The sequence below is a fragment of the Molothrus ater genome, chromosome 13 (assembly GCF_012460135.2).
Source record: "Molothrus ater isolate BHLD 08-10-18 breed brown headed cowbird chromosome 13, BPBGC_Mater_1.1, whole genome shotgun sequence".
In the NCBI taxonomy this organism is placed as follows: Eukaryota; Metazoa; Chordata; class Aves; order Passeriformes; family Icteridae; genus Molothrus; species Molothrus ater.
This window is the reverse complement of record NC_050490.2, coordinates 10,966,632-10,985,539: the sequence shown is the minus strand read 5'-3', so window position 1 is coordinate 10,985,539 and position 18,908 is coordinate 10,966,632. Positions and strand designations below refer to the sequence as shown.

Sequence of the window (18,908 nt, the reverse complement as noted above, 5' to 3'; positions counted from 1 at the left end):
AAGCTTTTTGTCTGGACGTTTCAAATGTTCTTGCACCTCCTAAACTTGGTAGGAATAAATGGTTGGTGTGAATGAAAACCAGCCAGATTACCAAGGAGCCATTGTCAGATTAGGAACTGAGCTGTGAGTGTAACTTTGTGTTTAGTGGCACTGTAAAAAGCAAATTGTGGCCCACCTCCACCTTTCCCATCTGTCTCCTAATCGGTCTCTTAAGCAGGAGACAATAATTTTCCTAAATTATTTTACTAATAAGAAGTTTGTCATATGAATCATCTCAGGCCAGCGTTTTTAATGTGTCTGAATGGAGGAGGTTGGAGCTATTTGGTCAGCTGTTTACTCTGTGACATCTGTTTACAAATTTTCTCTACTTAATTAAAAGCTAATAATACAGAAGATATCAGATATGCTTTCTCGATACAACAGGCTGCAGAGCTGGTTTGCTTTTTAGGAAAGTTATTTGTTGTTACTTATGTTTATTAAATAACTATTAACAACAGCTGTTACTTTGTAAAAAACATGTTTTTTGATATAAGACTGTGGAAGTAATATGTGCATTCAGTCCAATATAATTAGAAATCTTATTTTTCTTATTTTAATAATTTTGTGTAATTAATCATTTTAAATATTTCTAAGCTTTAGTATAGAAATAATAGAACTTGCATTAAGCAAGTGTAGTGGATTAGGCAGAAATGTACTTGACTGGAAATCCCTTTGTTTCGGGGGCTCAGACTGTGAAAGGCAGGCAGTGTTTCTGTGCTGTGGTGGTGAGGAACTTTCCAGACCTTAAACACGAGACAGAAGGAGCCACCACAATTCTGAGCTGAACACATGCAAGTTGTAGCATGGGCCAAGTCTTTGTGCAGAGTAACTCTCAGCTGGGCCTTGCTGTCAGACCTGTGCACATCAGTGTGCTGCAGTGCACTGTTCTTCCCTTTTCCCATTCCCACTGTTTCTTCCCAGCTCCCCTTACAGGCAACACAGGGCTTCCATATTCTGTCCATCCTCCAGGCATCTTGTTACCTCTTTGAAGTGAGCATGTCAGGAAGAAGAAAATGGCCCAGAGCCTTTCCTTGAAGATGCTGCAGGGGCCCTGCTAATGGTCTCCACAGGCAGATGGGATTCAGAGCCTTTCTAAACTGGGAGTACATTGAAACTTTCAAGGAACAATTAGAGGTACAAGGTGCTTAATCTAACAGATTTAATATCAACATGCATTTCATGCCTAATTGTTGGGCTATGGTTTTCAACAAGTACTTCCACCATCAAGAGCAGCCCAGCGCATTTTTTGATTGTATGTGAAACATGCTGGCATATATTTTAGTTCCAGTAAACTACAGAGGGCTCAACAATGTGTCGAAAACTGAAGTCTGTCTTCAGGAAGAACAGACACAAGGACTAAATATGCACTCTAGAGTGGATGGGGGGATACAAATACATATGGAATGGATAAAACCCCAGATATTAGTCTGATATGGGTAAGCTGGATTGTGATACAGTGAAAGTATGGTGAACAAAATGTAAATTGAGAACTTGTTTTAAATCATGAAAAACTGACAGACTGGTTATTTATCAGCAGAATATATCCCAAGGGAAAGTGGCAAAAGTTGCCTGACAAACAAGGGACAAAGCAAAGCTTTGCTCATTGCATCGTGTGGAAAAGGATGGCACTGAGAGAGATGCTTATGATAAGGGTTTTTGATTTGTCTCTGCTTTCAGTGATTGTGCAAAGGATTCAAACACAAAAGTAATCAAGTGTAGCTCAGTGAGGAAAAAGGAATTTATTTAAACTCTGCAAACACAAGAAACCTGGTAGATTATAATAAAAACCAGGAAGAAAAAAATATGGACCAGAAGGGCAACTTCACACTCATTTATAGTTACTGCTCTCTGTGAAAGGTGCATGCTGATTTAGATTTGGCCTTTGAGTTAGCTGTGGCTGTACTTTCAATTTAAGAGATGGTAAAGGTATCTATCCCTTTACTTCCCTTGCAAATATTTTACAACAAGTAAGCAAGAAAATACTTCCAAATAACCAGACATATGTCCCATATTTATTTTTATTTCTTCCCCCACTGTAAATCATGCCTTTCTCCACAAATGTTGTTACTGTGGAGCCTCTATGGGTCTATTCTGCAAATACGGGATTTGTCCCACTTCTTTCCTATAGGATTAGTGCCCACCAGAGCACATACCATGGTGGGTTACATATACTCAGTGGGATTACCACTGATGATGATGAGGTGGCCATAGGAGATACAGCTTGTTGCTAGAAACCCTCGAGAGAGGGCAATGAAAGCAGTATCTGCTATAGCTCATCTAATCAAAGTTTCTCTCATGTATTTGTTTCCTTTAACTCCTGATCCTTCTTCAAACTTGCATTTTAAACCAATAGAAATTTCTAAGGCCTGCCTGCAAAATGTATTCCTGTAACCTGGCATCAATGACACCATTTTGTTGGTAATCCTCAGAGCAGGGAAGCTCTCAAGCTCTTCATGTGATGGCAGTAGCTTGAAAATAAAAGGCGGCAGTTTGTAAAATGGGGAGAAACTTAGTGCAAAAAGGCAAGGGTTTTTCTTAAATGCCAGAAAGTGCCAGAAGTGAGGGTGCTATCCTGTGCATTTCTGTTGTTAAATAGCACCAGGGTAATGTGGGACTTGCTCTTCCATGTTACTGATGTCTGCACTTGCAGCCTTTGCTGCGTGCAAAGACCCAGAGCAGCTTTCCAGCATGAGCACAGATCTGCAGCTCGGTCCTGACAAGGTCTTCAATATTTCCTTGCTTCTTAATTTATTTCCCAAGCCAAAGTGCTGTCAAACCAGAACCCTCTTAACACTGAATGAGATTGGATACACTTACCGTGCCCTTCTTGTCTTGCTGCTTTTTTTTAAACCTGTTGTATGTTGCAAGTAAGCATAGGTCCCAGGAGACTTCCTCAAACTTGCTTTGTGAAATGAAGTCTGATTACATACCCAGAATCAGCATGAGTATGTCCCATTAGCCTGGGCTTTTCCTTAGCTCTGAGGGCTGTGAGTGGGTTGCAAAGAAACATTTAGTAACTTTTGAAGCATAATTGAAGCCACATCAATATCTGGCAAAAAAAAGGATGTGAGCAGGCGTGACTTTCAGGCAGCACATGTTAAGATGCAGTGATTAGTAGTCAGATGCTTTTCAGTGACCAGTTTAATGGTTAATGTCTGTCTTGTAATGAGGGATCATTTTTATTTCAAGTTCAGCATTCAGATTCCCACGGTCATGCTGGTAAAACCACAGAACATTTTGATCTGTCTTTTCAACTCTATTTTTCAAATGAATTAAGAAAGTAGGTCTGATAATGGATTAGGAAGGATCCATTTATGAAGGAGAGAGTGACTGGAAAGCAATACCAAGATCTTTGGTGAGGGCAAAAGATTTAGTTTTTTAGACCATCTGCCTTCTGTTTTAGAAAATGAAATTAAATAAATCATGATTTGAATGAAAGGATTCCACTTTAAAAAATTTCCACTGTAATTTCCTTCTACATTTCCAATCCTTTAATTATAATTTTCAAGCTTTGCATCTATGCAATACAGAAAAGTTATTTCTTTGTTCTGCAGAATGAAATTGGTGTACATTCCACTTGTTGGGAAAATAAAGCTTATTAAAAGCCTTGATATAATTACAGTACCTTAGAAGAGGCTATTAAGGACAACAGGATTAGCAGGCAAAAGACCAAGGGTATTGTTTTCATGAAGTATTGCTAAATTTCTATTCAATAAAGTCTGATATGTGTTAATTTGGGAGTTAATCAAGGTGCATATTTTACAAATACCTTTTGAAGTTGAACAGTGACAATTTAAAATTGTTATTCACTGATTATTTCAGAAGTTAGTTTTGCTTTGTTGTATATTCTGTGTCTATATATATGATTATAAAGGTTGCTAGAAAAGCTTTAGGAGACACAGACTGTGACAAGCACAAATGAAGTGAAATGCTAAAAACCTGAAAAATCAGTTGTTTCTTCTTAGAGATTCTTTCAAGTAATTTTTTAAGTCAGCACAGATCCCCCATTCAAGGGTGTATCTTTGATATGCACCAGGATGCAAACTAAATTCTAGTTTCCAGAAGCAATAATGCGACTTGAGAGAGCTTCAGTTCAATATTTAGAATAGAGGGGGAGCAGTTGCTTTCATATATGTAAAACAAAATGCCCTCCTTTTACTTGTTCTGTTTTGGCATGTGCAGTCTTCTACACACACACAGAACAGCAAAATAAACACATGTACCATATAGAAGAAGGCTCTTACAGAAAGCTATGAAACGCAAAATTTGGTGTGGTGTATCTTTCTTGTGCAAGTACACAAATTAAATAGAAAAAGTAGTTTTCAAGGTCAGTGATTTGTGGAACATGTCCAAAAGAAAAGGAATGAAAAAAATTTTGAAAATCTCAATTAACTTATCATCGTGACAGCTTTTTTCATTGTGCAGATTTCTGTTACTTCTTGCAGAAAAAGGAAGTACTCTCTTGTAATTTTGTCTGAAGGGAATGTAAAAGATGCATTTATGGAATGCACTGCACCTTACTGAACCTAGCAGGGCTGCCTGTGGAAGGGCTTCAGTCCAGGCAAGTCACAGAATATTATGTATGCAGAGAGGCAGAAGACTCATTCTGCATTATTGTTTGATATCTTGTGTAGAAATGAATCCACAGTCAGATACACCTTTTTTCCCCCAACCTTTCCATAAGAAATTTATGGCTTTTTACTGTTATATGGAAGTATTTTAGGATCTAAGTGAAAATATATCCTCCATTAAAATGAAGCAATACTGCATAGGGTATTGATGTGTATTTTATGACTTTATGGGGAGCAAGAGCTTTTCTCAAGAACACAGCATTTTGCAACAGCTCCTTTAAAAGATTAAAGGCAAAGTGATTCAGAGATTTCAAGAGCCCTGTTGCCACTTGTTCCAATTCTTCAAACAGAGGCAAACCTCAGCATCAAGTCACTGCAGTTTGGAGATGTGCATGTAAAGCAACTCCTGGATAAGCCAGATACTGAGATTTTAAAATCTCACTCCAAATCCATTACTGTGAAGTGCCAGGCATCTAAATGTCCTGAACATGCTTGTTTATAGTAACCTTTTGTATGCAGTGTCCTCTTCTGCCCTGAGTCAGCCAGAGGCTGCAAGTCTAAAGAAGTGCCCATTGCAAATCTCAGTGAAAATAACTTTCTGCCATGTACTTTTGAGTTTAAATGTTTCTTGCATCCATCTTTCATAAGAAGTTTTTGGACAATCAGGCTTCCTTGTATGTATCCTGAAGTGCCAGTGCAGGAATGCAATGTTTCCTTTTTTCTTCGAATTTTATCTTACTTTCCTATAGGTATTTTGAGGAGTGGAAGTATCCATTTTGCATAAAACCTTAGGAGAGGGAACATTAATTTATAAGCAGAAAAATACCAACATTTTACTATTGCGTGATCTAACTCTTTTTTTCTTTATTATTCCAGTGAAGATATTCTGCACATCAATTTCTTTGCTTTCCCTCCCAAATAAATATTCTGTTTATTCAGGAACTGTTCTCAGTGTCAGATCCAAGCAGTGCAGAATCCTGCAAAAGCTTTGCTCTGTAGCAAATCCCTCTGGAGCTTTGACTAGGACCTCCAAGTTGTCTGTTTGCCTTCTGCAGCAGATGGGCACATACAAAAGAAATCACATATTCCAGGAAGCAAGTTTGTATCACCCCATTGATTAGGGACATCTGAATACTAATTTGATTTGCATTATAGATGACCTTGGCGAGAGTAAAGTGATGTACAAATTGAACAGTGCAACTGGTGTTCTGTGTGCTCTCTTTTGCTTTCAAAATGTAATTGTTTAGACTTTGAAGAGTTGAAGTACTTTTTGGTGAACTTTGTCATTGAGGAGCATTAGTGAACTCCTTCATCTTTGACAGAATACAAATATTCCATGTGAATTCTGGGTGTGTAGGGCATGACATCTGTGCAGAGCTGATGCACTGCTCATTAGAACTTGCTATATTGCAGTATGGAGTGCCAGCAAAACTGCAAGAGAGAGAGGATCTTTCATCTGTACAGCTTTGTTTTCAAACCTTCGTGAGAAAGTTCTCATACATGAGGATCATAGCTTAGATGAATACATAATTTATAACAAGAATTGTTATGAAGGTACTTCAGCCTAAATAAATCCTAAATAAATAAATCGAAGTGTTGCTATGTATATTGTTAAATATTCTGCTTCTGTTTTACTGTAGTGTTTCTGCTGGTGACTTGTATAACTCAGGCCTTGTATAACTCAGGCTTTGCCTGGATTACTTACATTGCACATTGATAGGTCTGTGTTGCTATGTTAATTCTGTCTTCATGTGGATTTTATGGGGGTACTGTGGATGTATAATCTGCACACTCTGAACAGTGCTCATATATTACCTATCATACTTTCCATTGATCTCCAGGCTATCCGGTGCACTCTCGTGAACTGTAGTTGTCAGTGTTTCAAACCTGGGAAAATAAATCAGCGACAATGTGACCAATGCCGGCATGGATGGGTAGCACATGGTAATATTTTTTTTTACAATCTATAGAAAACCATTTAGGATCCTCATAACTATTACATGCTTTTTGTGTCACTCCTTGCCCCCCACCCCAATATTAGTTGCGTTTCATTTTCTCTTTCTTGGGACTCAAGCTTATTTACATTTTGTGATTTTTATTTTCAGCCCTGAGCAAACTAAGGATTCCAAACCTCTACCCATCAAGCCAAGTAGAAATAGTTCAATCCAATGTTGTCTTTGATATCAGTAGCCTCATGTTGTACGGAACCCAAGCCATTCCTGTGCGCCTTAAAATTCTGCTCGATCGGCTTTTCAGTGTTCTGAAGCAGGAAGAGGTGATACAGATTCTCCATGCTCTGGATTGGACACTGCAGGATTATATACGTGGATATGTGCTGCAGGTATTTAGTGGGGCTTTTAAAATAGAAATATGACAGTTAAGTAGTTTTCTATCTTAATCTTCTCAGTGGTTCACAATGTGTTAACAGTGTGGCACATCTGAAAGGCAGCAATAGACATGTACGAGCTTAATGCCAGAAAAGAAAGGGTGGATTTCTGGTTATGGTCTCTTTTTTTAGTTAGACTTAATTGAAATCTTTCTACTTGCCCAAATCTAACAATAAAGGTAAGCAAAAATAAAAATCAAAAGTTACTGGTAGTGTATCAAAGTAAAGGCTTTAGAAGTTGTTCCAGTATTATTTAAACAGTGAGTTTGCTTTTATACAGCAGAATAATACATCAAGAAATAAACTTACCATTATTTAAAACACCAGGGACAATATTAATCTCTGGTAGTGCTATCGACCTTACTGGAGCAGCAGCCAGAGTGTATTTGGCCCTATGTGCTTACACTGATGTTAGTCCTTGCTGCTGTGGAAGTTACCTTTTATGTAATGTAACATTATGATCTTACATTATGACATGAATCAATATTTAATGGTCTTGATAATCTTGCTTTTTAGTGTTAGGATTAAAAATATGGAATCAATTACCTTGAACCTCTATCACATGAAAAATTTATAATGTTACGTTCTTCATCATCTTAAAAACTCTTACATGCACTGTGAAAAATCTCAGTAGGCCATCAAATACATGTTCTGTGATAAAATATTTATTGTAGTTATTGGGAAAAGTTAGGCATAGCTAGAGTTTGAAAGAACTCCAACACTAGTGTAATTACAGCTGTGCTCTGTGAAAACTGGCAATAGATCAATATAGGTTCATTTGTTCTCTGATCTTAGTTGCTTGGAAGATTATTAAACTTGCAATAAAAGAATACTTGACTTAAATGAGGAGCTAAATCTTGGTCTGATTGCTCCATCTCTCCTGTCTGTGCTTACAGGATACTATCTGTTGTTCAAATAACGTGTCTTAATTTTTGTGAAAAAAAATAGTTTATTGGAAAGTACTACTGTCAGTTCAGGAAGAATATCACCAATGTGATAAAATTTGGAAGAAATTATCACAGAATTCCCAGTAATCTCATTAAATTGAATGTTTTTAATTTTTTGCCAGAGAATAAATTTTAGTCCCTGAAAAGCATGAGAGATTTGAGGGGAAGTGTTTTTTGTTTGCCTTAACTAATGTCTAACTCATTTAAATATTTTTGGCTTTAGGATGCTTCAGGAAAGGTGCTGGATCACTGGAGCATAATGACCACCGAAGAAGAACTGGCTACTTTGCAGCAGTTCCTTCGCTTTGGAGAAACTAAGTCCATTGTAGAGTTAATGGCAATTCAAGAGAAAGAAGGGCAGTCGATCATAATACCACCACCAACTGCCAATTTGGATATTAGGGCATTCATTGAGAGCTGCAACCCACACAGTCCTAATTTTTCTGCTTCCTTGGACAAAATGAGCCCCACCAACATTCATCCCTTTGAGAATCTTGTAAATAACATGGCTTTCATGCTGCCGTTTCAGTTTTTCAGTCCAGTGCCTCCACCTTTGATAGGTTCACCACCAGAAAGACATTTGATTGAGCAAGGTCAAGAGCATAGCAACGAAACCAAACAAGATCTTCAGATACCATTTTCTGAAAGCAGTTTCTTAACTTCTAGTTCTGCACCATTTCAAGTTGAAAATGAGAGGAGCATAAATGGCCCAGATATCACTAAAACAGAAGATGATGCCCTTTTAAGTGATTCCAGTTCACATAATACAGCAGCCAAGCTTGAAATGACAGCACTATCTCCAGAAAACAAAATGAAATCTGTTGAAAAAAATGCTGGGCCAAGGAAAGGGCGTGTCTTCTGCACTGCATGCGAAAAAACATTTTATGATAAAGGTACTTTGAAAATACATTACAATGCTGTTCATCTGAAGATAAAGCACAAATGCACCATTGAGGGCTGCAATATGGTGTTCAGCTCTTTGCGTAGTCGAAATCGTCATAGTGCAAATCCTAACCCCAGACTCCATATGCCAATGAACAGAAATAACAGGGATAAGGATCTAAGAAATGGTTTGACCATTGCTGGACCTGGAGACAGTAAAAGGACAGAATTCACAATTTTAACTCCGGATAGCAGAACTATTTCCAGCTATGCCAGCTCCTGTACAGATTCAAAAGGCCAGGCTGGATTTTCCAGTATTGGACATAATGGTGTCCTCTTTCCAAACCTGAAGACAGTACAGCCTGTTCTTCCTTTTTACCGTAGTCCAGTCACACCAGCCGAGCTTGCCAATACTCCAGGTACTCTTCCTTCTCTGCCTCTCGTTTCTTCCTCCATACCAGAGCAGCTTGTTTCCAATGAATTGCCATTTGACATGCTCCCCAAGAAGAAGTCTCGTAAGTCCAGTATGCCCATTAAAATAGAGAAAGAAGCTGTTGAGACACCCAATGAAAGTAGCGATGTTGCCAGCTCTGAAGATGATTCACGCCTGCAGGGGGTAAGCGATGGAGAGCTTGAGACCTGTGAGCATAAGATAGAGAAGCGGGTGACCGACAGGGTGGAAAAGCACCCCCATTCAGGTAATTCATGGAAATCTCTCTCTGGGGTAGAGGGCCCAAAGTATTTTGAATCTGTCTTTGCACCAAATAACAAATACATCGAGGATATCTCTGAGAATGAATTGCAACACTGTGAGAAAGAGGTTAAACCAGAAGAAAACCAACCATTAAAAATAGTTTCCCATGAGATTATGTATGAAGATCCAAAACACCACCACAGTGATGTTATAAAACCAATGACTGAACCCCCCATGTATATTAAAGAGCAGTCAAAGCACAGGATTCCTAAAAATGACTGCCCTGAATTGCAACACCACTTGCTGACCGGGGGCTTTTTCAGCACTTTGTCAAACAGGGGTGCTGCCATTCCTTGTTTTGAAGACTCTAAAGATATGGATCATGTCAGTCAACATGCACTAGGGATTCAGAAGGAAGAAAGCCGCTTTCATTGTGACATCTGTAAGAAGACTTTTAAAAACCCTTACAGTGTAAAAATGCATTTCAAAAATGTACATCTCAAAGAAATGCATATTTGCACAGTTGAGGGCTGTAATGCTGCTTTCCCTTCTCGTAGAAGTCGAGACAGGTAAGAAAATTATACACAAAATTGTATTTATTTTACCATCACAATGGAGCCTAATTTGAAATTAAAATGAGTGTTTGAGGAATGGAGCCTACAAATATTTTCTGTGTATCCTCGTATAACAGGTATGATAACTTATCAGAACGTTCTTGAAATGAAAATCCATTGAAAGAAACATTTCCTTTCCACAAGACTACAAGGTATTAAATAAAGCCATGAAAATTTCATAACTGATAAAGACTGCAGTAGTTGAAAGCATACTTTAGTACATAAAGGGAAAACCATAAGGGTATGAATTCAGCAATTTTCCAGTAGATGCATGTGTGGACTTACATGTTTAATATGTACTTTCAGATATATTTTAATGTATACAGTGTTTTTAAAGAAAAAGCAATGAGATCAATTTAGAAAATCTTCACTTGCCCTTTCTTTACTCAAGGATTTGGAACAGACTGGTGAGAAAAAGCCCATAAGAAAAGCAAGATTAGTCTTTGTCAGCCCAAAATAAACCTTATGCAGTGGTAGTCAAACTAACATAATCTGGTGTTTATCCACATCAGTAGTGCTTTTCTGTGAGATTAAATACTAATTTCTAAACTAAAGCATGAGCTTGATTCAGTTTAATGCTCATTTCAGTACTGTATTGCTGTAATTATTTTATTTCAGCCTATTATGCACATAAACTGAGCCACAAGTGCCGAAGCTTTGTTGTTGACCATCAGTAATGTATCTGAAGCAGTCAGTGATAGGTAATCAACCTATCAAAGTGTTACAAGTTTTCCAAGTGTGCAGCGGTGTTAGAGCAGCTTTGGGCTGCAGGAAGCATGCCTGGATAGTAGTTGAGAGTGACACGAGGTTTAGGTTGTCTGCAATCTGCTAGGAGTGCTGGAGCCAGCTGATGCAATCCAGAGAGAGGATGAGCCGGTCTCTGAGGACTGGCCTCTGCATCTGAGATGCACAGATTCATCTGCTGCTGGCAGGGCTTCATACCCTGCTGCCTGCATCTTTCCAGATGTGAATTCCTCCCCACTGGAGTTGCGATATGGGCCACAGGAAAGAAGGCCAGCAGTAAGATTTGCATTCACATGCCACAGATTCCTTCCTACACCAATATGTTGAGATAAGTTTTCACATAGGTGCTTTTGGAAAATGGGTTAAAAAAAAAAAAGACAAGCAAGTTCAGAAGTCGTTTCACAAGCTTTGTAGAAAACAATAGTTATTTGGAACAACTTTGCAGAAGTTTCTAGACTTTAACATAGAGGAGTGTGACTACAAGTGCTAAATATTTCTGTGCCTTTTTGAACAATTCATGGTTCTGTTTAAACCATGATGGCAAGAAGAAAGACAGATGTTTTACTAGTATTACAATAATACCTTCAGTGTTCTAGACAGAGCCTGTAAGTTCCCAGTGAGCTGATTAATAATATTCAGTGAGGAACAGTGATTCTGTATGTTCTGGTGGTTTCAAACTGAACCCAGAGGTGCCCATTTGAAAACTGCAAGTTGCATCTATTTCAATTTTCCTTTTTCAAGGAAACTCCTGTCAAGAAAATTCTCTGTTATGATAAGTACAGCTGCATCCTGGACATGGTTAGAGTACATGGGATCATCAACATTTTTGTCAATCCTTTTCTGCTTTGTCCATTGGGAAACAATCTTGTTTCTTACCCACCTCAGTCCATTCTCTGATCTCAGTTCAGTTTACCGATTTTTAGTCTGCCTCCGCTTCTTTTAGGCTTAGCACTGGATCTAGCAGAGCGGACAGCTTACCCCCAAAGAAAGTGAGAATCTGAAACATTGATTGCTGTAGAGTTATTGCATGGACTCTGATATATGCCAGTGCAAGCAAGTTCAGAAACCCAGTCACATGTGTAAATTGTCCATGTGCACTCTGTATGGTAGTTGGTCAAATCTGAAGTTTACAATTCATGCATGCTACTAAATATTGATTTTTCATTTTTTGTTTATAATCATTATGAAACAACTGCTAAGTGAGGTGAAACACTTTCTTGCTAAGCTTGTCTTTGTTCTTCTAGACATAGTTCAAACCTAAATCTTCATCATAAACTTCTGACTAAAGATACACTGGAATTCAACAACCATTTCAATGCAACATACCTCTTGAAAGACATGGCTAAGGAGTTTTGCCAAGATGTCTCTTTAAAACAACACGTTGGACGTACTTCTGTAATCTTCAAAGGAGTGAACAGAACAGGCAGCTACATTTTTCCAATGAGCAAAATTGCAGAACCCTGTTCTGAGAGTTATGGATACGATCCATTAAATGATGGAGCTGTTCTGGATCTAAGCACTACTTCCAGCGTTAAATCTGAGAGCAGTGCTCATTCTTCTTGGGATTCTGACGGAGGAAGTGAGATATGCACCATGCCCTTGGATGATAGTGACGAAAGCTGTGAAGGACCCAGCCTAATGCCCAATGATGAACTCTACCAAGACTGTTCTCTAATTGAGAAAGCTAATCAAAACTTTATAAACTTGCCTTCCAGTTTGCCAATAACTTGTCATATATGTCAGAAAACATACAGTAATAAAGGAACTTTCAGGGCTCATTACAAAACTGTGCATCTCCGCCAGCTCCATAAATGCAAAATCCCAGGTTGCAACACAATGTTTTCATCTGTTCGCAGTCGGAACAGGCACAGTCAAAACCCCAATCTGCACAAAAGTCTGGCTGGGTCACCAACTAGCTTACAGTAAGATCAGACTGATCTTAATTTATTTCTGCTAAGAATTAATCATTTCAATTAAGGAATGTGTTAACATTGTTTTATTTAAGCTCATTTGACTTCTAGCTCACTCAACAATCACAGTCAAATTCTTTTCTCCTGTGTGTGCTCTCCAGCAGTTTCAGTTAGCAAAGCTTGGTGCTGTAGTTTTTGTGCAATTGTTTGATGTTGAACAGCTAAAACTTCTGTAAGGAAAAGACATCTTAGAAATGGGGGTAGTAGGGAGAAATTAAAGTGTTTCTGATACCTGTGAAGTATTACTTGCCACAATAGGAGCTTCAAATGAGAACCATCATTGCTTGTGTTTACATGTTAAATGGATTGTTGTGTTGTGTAAGAAATGAGTAATGATTGGGATGAGTTTCCTCTGGTTGGGTTGAGAATTTTGAGGCTACCATTTCATTCCTGAGACCTTAGTCTGAAGCTGACTTGCAGTGTTAGTGGAACAGAATAGATGTACCTAAGTATATCCCAAAATCCAAAGGAGAAGGTGAGAAGGTGAGAATTTGGGAAAACTGCATAAAGTCCAAATTTTCTGAAAATCTTGCAGTCCTTACTCTTTAAGTTTGCATTTCACTTCAGTAAATATTACAGTATTTTGGATTTCTTAGAATTTAATACCATTTGCTTTGCAGGAAAAGGGGCTGCTTAACTTGTTGGCAGAATAGCCTGAATAAATCTGAGACGTTCTGATAAATTGTAGTGGTAGAAAGATAGGTTAAGCTAAAATTTCTAAGCTGTTGCAAATGCATCCATAAAATAAGGGGGAAAGTAAGCCCTTTAATTTAAAATGCACTTTTTGAGATCTACTTTCAGAAAGAGAAAAGTTTTATTAAAAATAGGAGGAAAAAAAAAATAAAATCCCCAACCAAATATCGAAACTTCTTAGGAGTTTGAGGGTGCAATTCTAAGCCTCTGAGAGAAAGTGATAAAATGGATGCAGTAGATAGATACATCTTTTATGATGCAGCAGTTATTTTCTCTTACCAGAGGGGGATAATGTGTTGATCTTTGTAACAATAGAGGAATTCTTATTCTCATTCACACCTCTTTTCTTTTAATAAGAACTTTGTTCAATATCTGTTAAAATGTTTCATATCTTTGAGGTTGCCCCTGTAATTAACAGTATTCTGCATCACATTCTATGCACTTAAGAAGACTGGCCTTGCATTGTATTTAAAAACACTTTAATATTTAATTTGTAGTCACATCATACAAATGCTGTGTGTGTACTTATGGTGTGTCCTTTTTCAATCATTTGCAAAGAGGAAAAGAAATAAGAAAGCAAGTCTTATACAGTACTTTTTTTTACTTTATTCCATCAGTGGAAATCTGTGGATCAAATCTAGTATGCAAGCATGAGATTGACAGCACAATCTGTACATATTATACCAAAGTGCTTACAGTATTTGTGGTTTCTAGAACTAGCCTAGTTTTCCAGTATAACTGGATCTTAGTCTTTATTCATTTTTGTGACTGAATAAAAATAGACTGAAATTCAGGATTTCATATGTATGTAGAAAGAATAGTACAATGCTATTGCCATATGTCTTGATGTTTAACTTATTCTAAAAAATACTATGGTATTGTAACCATTTCATATTGTATAAAAGAAACAAATGTGGACTGATTATTTCACCAATTCTTTTGAAAACTGGTTTGTGTGTGAGTATGGGTTATGCAAGGAAAAAAACATGACACAGTTGTAAATGTTTGTGCTCACTAGAAATGGTTTCCATGCGTTGTGTAAAGTAATCTTCTATTTTTTTAATTTACTGTAGGTTTATGTGATATTTAAAATAATCCATTTGTGCTTGAAGCCGTCAGGAAAGAAAATATTAGCCTGCGGAAAGTTGTGCCATTGCTTTGAGGTTTTGTGTTCTGGGGGGAGTCGGTGTTTTGGTTTTTTGGGGGCGAGTAGAGTGGTGTTTGTTTTGTTGAGGTTTTTCATTGTTGTTTTCTTCGGATTTTTAGTAGAAACTCATATCAGTGGGGGTCATAGTTTGAAAGCTAAGGGCACAATCACAGGAGACACAATTGCTCCCAGCCTTTTGATAGTATAAATCAATTATTTGTTATCCAGCAATTTCAAGCTCTTTTTTTTTTATACATATATAGCTACATATATATATAAACCTCTTTGTTTAATCATTAACTGGTTTTTTGAAACAAAATGTGATGTAAACAAATGTAATGCCCATTTATTTCGTTTTCACTGTGTCAAAAAAAAAGAAACACATTTGTATACCCTAATAATTTTGTATGTGTTAATAAAAACCAATAATAATGCCTCTGGTTGATTCAGAAATGTAGGCTTTTTTGCTTGAAAATACTGCTATTCTTAATTTTTATTTTAAAAAAAGAACTATTTCTGAGAACACATTCTGTCTGTAGAGAGCACTGGTTTGACAATGGTACTAACTTATTCCATAATAAGGAAGTGTCATTATATTAATGAGCCACTAGAAGTAATGTAATAAATGTTGTCAGATATTTTATTGATTTTTTTTTTTCTTTGTGCAGTAGGCAAGGGTAGAGGTTCGTTTAAAAGCTGTCAGCTAAACAGAAGGTAAATATCTCATCATTGAGAACTACACCACAAGATATTTTGTGCTCTCTTTATTCTATATACTTTGGAAGGGTTTGGTGGGGGTTTTTTTTGTTATTCTCCAAAATCTGGACAGGATGGGAGATTTCTCAGAATAGGCTAACCCTTAGTACCCCTAGAGCAGCATATGTATCTCATGAAGCATTTGTGTAGCTCCCTCCTCCTAATGACCACAATGTGGCTGGACCAAGCCTTGACATCTCCTGTTAGTTTTAAATACGTGTGATGCTTATAGCAGCCCGTATCACATATTCACCACAGATGTTGAAGGAAGTAACCTCACTTCAGAATAGTAGTACCATTATTTTTGGAGCTTTTCAGAGTCGGTCTGGAGAGCTGAAGCAGCTTCCCCTGGCTGGGGCTCAGTTCCAGAGATGTTCACATCTGCAATCTGTGAGTATGTGCAGTTGGGGGATCAAATCTTTGCCTGAGATTTGAACTGGGCCTGGGCATGCCCACCTTTGCTGCTTGAGTATGTTGCTCCTTTTTTATTTTTATCTTTTTTCTTCTCCCTTAGAAAACAAGAACCTCAAAAACTAGATCCTGTCGTCTTTCTGTGGCTCCAAAGGAGAAGGCACGGGTGCACACTGGGGGGTAGCCACTACGAGCATCCAGTTTCAGAACACAGGTATTCTGAATAGTTTGTGGTAGCAAATCTATGTCCCTCTGGAACAATGAATGTCCTGGTACTTACAGGAGTATTTGCAGAAATCTATTTTGAATGGAGTGTAAGGAATCTGTTTTTATAGCCCCAGTTTTCTAAGCACTTTAAAAAGAACTGTGGCAAAACCAGAGGCTGTTATTTCTAGTGAATCTTTACTGAAGTTATACACTGCAAAACCCAGCAAAGTGGAGAAACAAGTTCTGAAAATACCTGTCTGATGCCCTGCATTGAATAGGGAAGCCTAAAAAACAGCTAAACTACTTGGACTTAATCCAGGGATTTTTAAGTAGTGTGCCAGGTCCTTCTTGAAAAAGGCTCATGAGCAATTTCTAATTAATCAGCAAGCATAGATTTAAGAAAAGCGGTTAAACTGAAAACACCTTTAGAGTTTGAGATACAGCCCATAAGGATTCCATTCAGCCTGCAAGTGAGCATTCATTTCCAAGCTGAAATGAGAGTTTGAACTGGAAGGAGACAACAGTGCAATAAGAGGAGGAAGGTTGGATCAAAGGTTTTGTTCAGAGCAGCATTTACTGGCAGTCCCCCTGATTTGAGGGAAGGGCAAGACGCGGTTTGAAGTAGAATTAAGTATGCATAGCATGACCGAGTCAGCTTTGAATGACTTGGAAAACTTTTGGAAAACTCTTGAACAGATTGCTGGCTAGAGAAATTTCCACATAACCTCAGCAAGCATGTTTCTGAAGGTAGACTGGCTTTTAATTTCCCCTTGCCTTCACCCCTCACCCCCTGGCTCCCCTTGCCTTTTGGCACTTCTTGGATGAGGCGAGGTTGCTAACTTGGAAATATACTGTTGAAACATCACCCTGTTAAACTGGAGCCCTGTCAGCTCAGTTCTCTGTGAGCACTCTCCAGCTTTTATGTGTGGTCTGTAAAGAGGCCAAGTAAAGGTAACACCGTGAAGTGACAGTCCCTCTCTGGTGAGCACTGCATCTAACTCTGCATTGGTTTAAAGCTTCATGGAAGCATTTGTAGCCTTTTATGTTGTCTCTGTAGCTCCTACCCTAAACTGGTAAAACTTACTGTGAATTACTATCCATTATTGCCTGCAGATGCTTATGTTTAATAAGCAGAGAAATTGCTTTGACTGCTGCATGCAGCACTGAAAGTGTTTGTCAAACTTGTGCTTGCCAAAGTCTCTAGCAAAACTCTTTTTAATTTGGACTGTGAGGAGCACTATATATCAGCATCATTCTACAATTTTTTGAATTTTTTTTTCTTTTCAATAACTTCAGGCCAATTCAAACATGTCTTAAGTGTGAGCTGATTCTTTCCTTCAGTCTTTTAAATCTTTGGTCATTATTCTTCTTGTTCTGTAGTTTCTGCTCATTCAGTGTAGGGATTTCCAAAATGTGTTATTTTTATAATATTGCTGCTATTGTTAACTGTCCTGCATCTGCCACTCTTTAGAAGCTTGCAAATTTAGGTAGAGCAGTCATTGATGACTGTATGCTCTGCCAGTATTTTCAAGTCTGAGAAACTGTCGGGACTATGGAATTAGTTACCAATTTTTGGAAAAGCATGTTGATGCTTGAAAAAAAAGTCCTAGATGGACATACCATGTACTAGCAAAAGCTCAAGCTCCCCTGTCATACAATGATATGAGAGAGAGAACTCTGTACTTTTGAAGCTTCTTTGCCCTTTTTCAATCTTTGAATCAGATTGTAAGTTCCTAAGATGTGTGACACATTTCCTATTCACTCCCTGTCTGTACATCTCCTACCCCAGACCAGTATCTCTCAAGAGCAGAAGCCCAGTCTGCCCTTCTCACTGAAGCCTAAAGTCACTGAGGGGACTGTCAAGGATGAACTGATTATCCTGGATTGTTCTCACCTCCTCTTTGTATCCCTTCAAATTTAGAAACAGATAGTCCTAACATTTGTTCAGTGACAACAATAAACTGCAACGGCTTCCTGATTTTTTTTAAAAAAGAGGATCCTATAGTTGTAAGTAATATATTACTGTTAAGGTATGTACTGAGCAACTTGCACTGCAGTAAAACTGGGCAGATCAAAAGATTTCAACCTGAGTTCTCATTTTAATTCCAAAATTATTATTTTAACTATAGTCATTATACAAGCTATTTTCTAGGAAAATATCTTATTTGAATCTGTTGATTTATAAAAATGACAATATGTATATGCACTTCATGCATAAGTGATTTATGCACACATATATATCAATACATAGTAAAATTGCATATGCATAGGGCTGCATATTCATGTTAAACCTCATTCTGTTCTCATTTATGGTAATGTAAGTTGGGAACAGTTTCAATGAATTTAGTAGAACAGGGCTTATAAAACTGGAATCATGTCTCAACAAGGATCATTAGCTACATGTGTGAGTAAATAGGCCCATGCTGGCTGCTTACAGTGCTTTGTAACTGCTAACTTACTAAAACAGGTCAAAATATTACACTATGAAAGAAAAAAAACAAGTTTTCACTCATTTCTATACCCCCATCTCCACAATAAATGATTAGTTTGCAGGCAATATTTCTACATGACCAACGTAACAACTGTTACTAGTGTTATCTTTGCTGGTAAGACAGCATGAAACAGATCCTGCCCAGATATAAAGCACTGACTCTGAGTGAGCTTGGCCAGTTTAGTCAAGTTCAAAATATGGACAGATATGCCTTATAACATTCCACCAGTCTCCAGCCAAAAATTCTCAAAGAGAACAAAATGTGTGAGTGTATGGAGTGTAGAGATGTGGAGGAACCAGGAGCAGCCAGAGTGACTACAGAGGAGACGCTAGGAAAACAACATAACTTACTGGAG

The 18,908-nt window shown here is 37.8% G+C and overlaps 1 protein-coding gene across 1 annotated transcript; it reads left to right on the top strand.

Moving 5' to 3' along the window:
- Window positions 1–6,804: 6,804 nt before the first annotated feature.
- Window positions 6,805–12,803, top strand: BNC1 (basonuclin 1). Its single transcript, XM_036389749.1, has 3 exons — window positions 6,805–6,951; window positions 8,167–10,088; window positions 12,122–12,803. Exons 1-3 carry the CDS (start codon window positions 6,805–6,807, stop codon window positions 12,801–12,803), a joined length of 2,751 nt encoding a protein of 916 aa, XP_036245642.1.
- The last annotated feature ends 6,105 nt before the right edge of the window (window positions 12,804–18,908 follow it).

Excerpts from the sequence above, each read along its gene's own strand:
- BNC1 (XM_036389749.1), top strand. The coding sequence starts at position 6,805 with ATGTTGTACGGAACCCAAGCCATTCCTGTGCGCCTTAAAATTCTGCTC. Across the intron at positions 6,952-8,166 it reads TACGTGGATATGTGCTGCAG|GATGCTTCAGGAAAGGTGCT; the intron begins GTATTTAGTGGG and ends TTTTGGCTTTAG. Across the intron at positions 10,089-12,121 it reads TCTCGTAGAAGTCGAGACAG|ACATAGTTCAAACCTAAATC; the intron begins GTAAGAAAATTA and ends TTGTTCTTCTAG.